We start from the raw sequence: 8,373 nt of genomic DNA on the forward strand, positions 1-8,373 counted from the left end.
CCCTTCACCACCTTTTATTAAAACCCTTCCCTTCTGACTTAGAATCAAGACTAAGTGTCAGTTCTAAGGCCAAACAGTGGTATGGGCTAGGCGATTGGGATGAATGACTTGCCCAGGGACACACAGCTAGGAAGTGTCAGAGGCTAGATTTGAGCCCAGACTTTTCCTGAGTCTCCATCCTAGCTCTCGATCCACTATTCCACCAAGGTGTAATGATGTTAGTTTTTTGGTTATTGTTGGACAGCTACACGGTGCCCTGAATGGAGCGCTGGGCTCAGTCAGGCAGCTGCTGTTGAGTCATTTCAATCCTGCCTAACCCTCCGTGATGCCAGGTTTTCTTGGCCAAGGTAGTAGAGTGGTTCGCCATTTCCTTCTCCAGTTCTCACTGGCTTCCTTCTTGTTCTGCCCTCTACCAGGTGACGATGCTGAGTGTGGAGATGACGGCACTCAAGGAAGAGCGAGATCGCCTCCGAGTGACATCCGAGGAGAAGGAAGCCAAGGAGCAGCTTCTCAAAGCCATCAGGGACCGAGACGAGGCCATTGCAAAGTAAGATGTTGTGCCAAAGCTTCACCCTCTCAGCACAGTGATTTTCCCTGGCTGGTGGCCATGCCTGAAATACTCTGTCCTCATCTCTACCTCAATCAATAAACATCTCTTATGGGTCTACTTTGATGTGCCAGGCCCTGTGCTAAGCACTGGGGTTACAAGTCCCAGCTAAATTCCCACCTTCTACCAGCCTTTTCTGATCCCAGTAAATTCTAGCGCCTCCCTCTGGTGATTATTTCCATTTTATCCTAAATGTAGCTTGTTTGGAGTGGAAGCTCGCCAAGATTGCCTTTGCCTTTCTTTGTGTCTCCAGCCTCAGACACTTCCTAGCTGTGTGACCCTGGACAAGTCACTTCACCCTGTTTGCCTCAGTTTCCTCATCTGCCAAATGAGTTGCAGAAGGAAATGGCAAACCAACTCTAGTATCTTCCAAGAAAACCCCAAATGGGGTCACAGAGAGTCAGATATGACTGAAAAACACCACCACAACAACAACACTGCCAGTAAACTGGTACTTTCAAGGTGTATTTCCTACCTGTTATTGATTTTTCTTCTTCCTCTTTCCCAGATCAACAAGGACATGAATTTCTAACTAGGATCCATTATCAGACAAAGAGAACAAAATGCCAGATAGAACACTAGACCTGGACTCAGGAAGAACTGAGTTTAAATCAAGCCTTGGTTCCTTACTGAGTGACCCTGGGCAAGTCACTGCCCTCTGTCTGGCTCAGTTTCCTCATCTGTAAAATAGGGATAAGAATAGCCCTTGCCTCCCACACTTGCTGTTGAGGGTAAAGTGAGATGAGAGTTGAAAAGGATTTTGTAAACCTGAAGATGCTCTAAGGATGCTGGCTCTTCTTGTTATGGCATCACTGGGTCAAGGGCAGCCTCGGTGATGAAGGGCTCCAGTTTATGTTATGTGGGGTGGGTTAAAGGAACGTGGAATGCTAACCTGAGAAGATTGGGGCAAGGGGAGTGCTGCCTGCAAGTATCTGAAGGGATATCGTATGGAAAGGAAAGGGAAATGGAATACACATTTGTTTATTTAGTTTTTAAACCCTTACCTTCTGTCTTAGAATCAAGGCTGTGTGTTGGCTTTAAGGGAGAAGAGTGGTAAGGGTGGGCAATGGGGGTCAAGTGACTTGCCCAGGGTCACACAGCTGGGAAGTGTCTGAGGTCGGATTTGAACCCAGGACCTCCCATCTCTAGGCTTGGCTCTCAATCCACTGAGCTACCCAGCTGCTCCCAAAGAACCTACTGTGTGCCAGGCACTGTGTTCAGTGAAGAGTATGGATTTTAAATTTTAATATCCAATAACTAAGTATTATATTTTATAAATTTTTATTAATAATAAACTAACATAAAAAAGCTAGAGTGAAAAGGTTATAAATTAACTCAGCCACACTCGTGAAGAAGAGAGAAAGAAGGAGGAGCTACAAAACCTATAAAACAATAACGTGGAGGCTCAGGAGAGATTAAAGGGAATTTGGGGAAATACTAAGGGACTGCTGGGGGATGAAGTCCAAGGTTCAAAATCTCCATTTATACAAGAAGGAAGAGACTTGTTCTCTTTGGCTCTAGACACAGAACCAGGATCAGTTACTGGAAGTTGCAAAGATGCAAATTTATCCTCAATAGAAGAATTAGAGCTGTCCAAAGGTATGCTGGGTTACTGAGTGGATACGGGCTTCTCCTTGTTGGTATTTACCAGAGCCTGGAGGCTCATTCATCAAGAATGTGCTGGTGGTTGTGGGTCAGTCATTTCAGTCTTGTCCGACTCTTTGGGAGCCCATTTGGAGTTTTCTTGGCCAAGATTCTAGAGTGGTTTTGCATTTCCTTCTCCAGCCCATTTTACAGATGAGGAAACTAAGTGTATTCTTATTTAAGAATAGATCAGATTTAAAAAGGGGGTGAGGCATCTGGGTGGCTTAGTGGATGGAGAGCCAGGCCTAGAGACAGGAAGTCCTGGGTTCAAATCTGGCCTCAGACACTTCCTAGCTGGGTGACCCTGGACAAGTCACTTGACCCCCATTGCCTAGCTCTGACCGCTCTTCTGCCCTGGAGCCAATACACAGTATTGACTCCAAGACAGAAGGTGAGGGTTTAAAAAAAGAATAGATCAAATTAGCTGGGTTCTGAGATCCCTTCACCTCTGAGATTATGTAATTCTGTGGCAAGTACAGGCAGCCAAGAATATGAACAAAAACCGAGAGATGGGCACCTGGGATTTTATTGCTATTAAAAAAAACTCCCAGAAAAGCAACCTCAGCATCTTCTCTGCAATTTACAGCCTTAGAAAACTGGCAGGAGCAGAAGTATCATAGCCCTGGGGAAGGCATGTGCCTCTCAAAACATTCAAGTACATACAAACAAGATTAAAATGTAATTGGAGGGGGCCAGCGGGGTGGACTGAGAGTGAGGCCTGGAGATGGGAGGTCCTGAGTTCAAATCTGGCCTCAGACACTACCTAGCTGTGTGACCCTGGGCAAGTCACTTCATCCCCATTGCCTAGTCCTTACTGTTCTTCTGCCTTGAAACCAATATACAGTACTGATTCTAAGGCAGAAGATAAGGATTTTTTAATGTAATTGGAAAATGTTTAACAAAATAGCCAAAAATACAACAAGGCATAGATAATATTAATTTGTGGTTTCCTAATCCAATATGAAGTTTGATACCACTGGCCTGGAGCACTAAGCAGCTAAGTAATTTGCCCAAGACTGCACAACCAGTGTATGTCTGAGCTAGATCTTTTGTTTGTTTGTTTGTTTTTGTTTTTCAGCCCTTACCTTCCATCTTAAATGTGATAAGGGCTGGGCAGTGGGGGTCAAGTGACTTGCCCAGGGTCACACAGCTAGGAATTGTCTGAAGCCAGATTTGAACCCAGGTCTTCCTGACTCCAGGTCTTGTGCTACCTGATGCTCCCCAAGATGAACCCAAGTTGAGTCCAAAGCCAGTTCTCTCTCCAATGAGTCACAGCTTTCATATATAAGAACCTAAGAACAAAAAAGAAGGAAAATGGGCTTATAGCTGAAAGCAGCTGACCACCAAAGCCTGTGCCCCAAGATTATAAATTATTATTTATGGGTCTATACCTTTGGTTGCTTTCCTGTTGTTAACCCCATCCCAAAAGCTACTTACTCCCCGGAGAAGTGCCCGCTTCAGCCTTGTTCTCCAAGTCCTTTTCTTCTCGGTTCCCGCTATTGCCCTCTCTAACCACCCCGATACGACGTTTGAACTTAGCTGAGTCCTTTCTTCACACGGAGTCGTTTCCCTCCAGAACTCTGGTCTTGCCTTGGGTCCTTCCATGCACCTTTCATCTCCTGACTGCGTGGCATTGTGTTACACTCACCCAGCCTGCTTTGTTCAGGATCTCCAAAGAAGAGATGCTGCTTCCATTTCCAGTTTTCTGTTTTTGTGTTTTGGTTTTGGATTTTGCCACTAAAAGGAGTGCTTCGAGGAAGATTTTTTAATGGACGAGTCCTCTCTTTCTGGCAATAATCTCCTCCAGAGACTAACCCCAGAGTTGGGATTAGAGCCAGAATAAGCCCATTTTGGTCACTATTGTATTTCTCTGTCTCAGCAAGTATTTATCGAAAACCTGAGTTCAAGTCCTGTCCAAACCATTAGCCATGTGATCCAAACAAGTCACTTAACCTTTCTTAGCCTCAGTTTCCCCACCCATAAAATGGAGATATTCGTATCTCCTACCTCCCAGGGATGAGAATCACTTAAAGGAACATATGCAACCGTGGAAAATTTTTCTAAAAAAATAAAATATTTAAATCTTTAAAAAAAGGAACATATGTGTGGCGCTTTGCCAGCCTTAAAGCTTTATAGAAGAAAGACACAATGGATGGTATTGGTCATCTCTGCACTCTTGGTGCCTGGCACGGTGCTTTTCGTGTCTTTTTCTTTGTTCTTTTCATCTTTTTTTTTTAAACTCTCACTTTCTGTCTTAGACTTGATGCTGTGTATTGATTCCAAGGCAGAAGAGCAGTAAGGGCTGGGCAGTGGGGGTCAAGTGACTTGCCCAGGGTCACACAGCTGGGAAGTATCTGAGGTCAGATTTGAACCCATGACCTCCTTTCTCTAAGCCTTACTCTATCCTTCGAGCCATGTAGCTGCCCCCCATGTATTTTTCTATTGAACTTGAAGGAAGAAAAATGCTATGGAAATGTTAGCTATCATATTGTTGTTGTTGGGCAAATCTACAGAAACAAACTCACGGCTTCCCCTCCTCATCCCGCTCTACCTTGCGTGTCCTCTCCAGCCCTTGGACATGAACCTCATTTTAATCAAGAGAGAGACAGAGACAGAGACAGAGACATGGGTTTGTGGGAAGCTGGGTCGAAACTTAATTGGTTTCACTCAAATTTTTTCATCATTAATTCATTCCACCTGTCCCAAGACCCAGAGGCAAGGCTCCTTAGTGATGGAAGAGAGGATAATTCTCTCTTGTAAAAGGAATCAATCAAGAAGCATTGATTAACAATGATACATGTAAAACCCAGTGGAATTGTGTGTCGGCTAAGGGGGGTTGGGGGAGAGGGAAAGAACATGAAACATGTAACTAGGAGAAAATATTCAAAATTTAAATTAAAAAAAAAAGCATTGATTAAGGATTTCATGTGTGTCCAACACGGGGAACAAAAAAAGGCAACATTCTGATGGAGAAGAAACACCCAAAATGGGTAGAAGGTAACCTAGGAGGGGAAGTACAACCAGTGTGTGTCTAGGCTAGATCATTATTCATTCATTCATTCATTCATTCATTTATTTTTAAGCCCTTCACTTCTGTCTTGATGTCAATTCTTTTTTTTAACCCTTACCTTACCCAGAAAGACCTCCTGCAGGAGCTGGATAATAGCTTTAACTAGGAAGCTGATTATTTAAAATATGCTTAAGTTTGGAAAATTACTTGATGAGGCAACAAGCGTTAACTTTTTTTTAACCCTTACTTTCTGTCCTGGTAACAATCCTAAGTATCAGTTCCAAGGCTGAAGATCCTAAAAGGCTAAACAATGGGGGTTAAGTGACTTACCCAGGGTCACATAGCTAGGAAGTATCTGAGGTCAGATTTGAATCCAAAGCTTCCTGTCTCCAAGCCTGGCTCTCTATCCAGTAAGCCATCTAGATAGCCCCAAGAAGCATTTCTTAACCACTGACTATGTGCCAAGCACTGGGGTTACGTAAAATAAAAAGAGGCAGATGACCGTCCCTGCCCTCAAGAAGGGCATGTAACAGCAAGCTAGTCCTTGATAGGAAGCAGGCTGATTGTAATCTGTCTGTCTGTCTCTTGGGGCCCTGTCTGTGTTCTGTCTGGCTTGGCCCTGCCCATCTATGTCCTACTTGCTCTTGCTGTTCATGTCTGTCTCTCTCCCGGCTGCCTGGTCTGACTAGTTCCAATCAGTCAGACTGGACTCTTCCTGTCTGTCTGTGTTCCACTGGTCAGGCCGTGCCCTGCCCATCTGTGCCTTGGCAGTCAGGTTGTCTGCCCCAAGGCCCCTGGTTCTGCTTTTCCTACCCCACTCCCCCACCCCTACCCGAGCTTTAAAGTGTCTGAGGTCACAGGCCTGAAGGCCCCCCTTTCCTCTGGCCCTCCTCCAGATTCCATGTAGGGAGACGGGGCTGAGGAGCTCCAGGCAGCCCATTTCTGTGGCAGCCCCAGGCCTGGAGGGCAGGATGCTGCCCCTCTGGAGCCCCTCTCAGCCCACCCGATGGCTCTCTCCCTGTCATTAGTCCCCAGATTCTCCTCTCTGGCCAGGGAGGGGGGCTAAAGAGACCTCAGAGAGCCCCAGCAGCAGCTCCATCTGTCAGGCAATGCAGAGACGCTGGCCAAGGCCACTGGGAGGTGTAAAAGGTTTGTTCTCTTATAGGAAAACCTGGTGGGCTGCTGCTGATGCTGATGCTGATGCTGTGTAACCATGGCAACCAGCAGCCTTCCTCTTGCTCCTTGGCAGGGATGGGGAGAGGAGGCTAGAGGCAGCCAACCAGTGGTAGCCAATGGGACAGGAGGCATCTCAGGGAGGGGGGCCCCCTATACCCAAGCTCTCATTGGCAGAACTTTCCAAGCTCTGGAGTGGGGAAGGGAGAGGACAGGACAACCAGCCAGGGGACGCCTCCCAGATATGTCTATCTGGCTCTCGCAGCATCCCGAAATATTCTGTTTAGAAGATTTTCTAATCCAATTCCTACCCCAGGAAGAATCCCCTCAGTAATGAGACAGCCAGGCAGTCAACAAGCATTTATTTATTTACTTGTTTATTTGCAGCCCTTACCTTCTGTCTTAATATTGGTTCTAAGTATCTAAGTATCAGTGTCTAAGACAGAAGAGTGGCAAGGGCTAAGCGATCAGGGTTAAGTGACTTGCTCAGGGTCACACAGCCAGGAAGTATGTGAGGTCAGAATGGAACCAAGGTCCTCTCCACTCCAGGTCCAGCCTTCTATCCACTGTGCTACCTAGCTACCCGGCTCGACAAGCATTTATTAAGCTCCTGCTGTGTGCCAGGAATTGTGCTAAATGCTAGGAATGCAAAGAAAAGCAAAAACACACATCCCTGCCCTCTCTAACACTCAGACTTGTAGAGAAGGTGCTAATCTACACAGGGAGAGAAAAGTTCCAAGGATCCTCTGTGCTAATTAGCTTCCTTGGCTACCATGGTAAGCTGTTGGTTTGTATTCTGTTTGCAGTCCACCAAGACCCTCCCAGATCCTTTTCTAACAATGTCTTCCTCCATCTCATATTTGTGAAATTAGTTTATGAACTGAAGTATAAGAATGTATCAATGCATGTCTAGTCCCAAGACTGAAGGAGGGTCTGGAATCCAAGGGGCCCCTCTAAACTCAGTCTTGGCTTATCTGTTTCAGGAAGAACGCAGTGGAGATGGAATTGGCCAAGTGTAAGATGGACATGATGTCCCTAAACAATCAGCTCCTGGATGCCATTCAGCAGAAACTGAACCTCTCGCAACAGCTTGAGGCCTGGCAGGTAAAGGGGAGGCCTGGGGATGAGACTGGCCCTTTATAACTCTCCTAGATGTCTACGTAGCCAGAAAGAGCCGGTGAGGCCGCTTTGTGGGGCTCCCTTAACCCTGATGTGTAGGTCTGCAGAGTAGGATTAGCCTTCAGAAACTGAGGTGGATATGTGGCATTGAATGGGGATATCAGCAGCCTGGAAGAATCCTGAGAAGGCCCCAGAGGGGAGACCATTGGGGCTGCCCAATGATCACAAGTGACTAGTGGTAGAGCCTCTTGGCTTTGCCTCTGGGTCACAGAATATCAGCCTGAATGGACCTCAGAGACCAGCTAGCCCTACCCACATCTGAACAAGAGGGGCCCTTGCTCGACAAACGGTCATCTACCTCTGCTTAAAAATCGTCATTGAAGGGGTCACGGTAAGGAAGTTGAGAAGGATGGAAATAATAATAATAATGTCACATCTAACACCAGCATCTCAGAGGTGACTAATGCCTTCCTCACAACAACCCCAAGAAGCAGGCAGTGCAAATGGCAATAAACCTATCGTACAGATAAGGAACCTGAGGCCCAGCAAGCTTGAGGGTGTTGAGGAGCCTCCAGCCACACAGTCAAATGAAATAGAAAGAAAAAATTGTCCCTTCCACGGAAGAACAGAGACATCTGAGTGAAATTTAATTTTAAAAGAGCTGAAAACAGCCCACCAACCCCTTTTCCAAAGGCTGTGCTTTCTCTTTCCTAAGTTTGGAGATGAGCTTCACCAGATTCACAGATTATCAGATACATATATACATAAATGGATTAGATGGGAGGGAAGGAAGGAAGGAAGGAAGGAAGGAAGGAAGGAA

The 8,373-nt window shown here is 46.0% G+C and overlaps 1 protein-coding gene across 1 annotated transcript in view; it reads left to right on the forward strand.

The window, feature by feature from the left end:
• The first annotated feature begins 423 nt into the window (after positions 1–423).
• The window catches only part of LOC123245081 (BICD family-like cargo adapter 1), a 23,301-nt gene continuing 15,351 nt past the window's right edge, over positions 424–8,373 (forward strand). Inside the window, exons 1-2 of the mRNA XM_044673816.1 lie at positions 424–547; positions 7,418–7,538. Of these exons, the coding sequence (XP_044529751.1) occupies positions 438–547; positions 7,418–7,538 (231 nt within the window). The 5' untranslated portion in view covers positions 424–437. The remainder of the gene's footprint in view (positions 548–7,417; positions 7,539–8,373) is intronic.

The sequence above is a fragment of the Gracilinanus agilis genome, chromosome 1 (assembly GCF_016433145.1).
Source record: "Gracilinanus agilis isolate LMUSP501 chromosome 1, AgileGrace, whole genome shotgun sequence".
In the NCBI taxonomy this organism is placed as follows: domain Eukaryota; kingdom Metazoa; phylum Chordata; class Mammalia; order Didelphimorphia; family Didelphidae; genus Gracilinanus; species Gracilinanus agilis.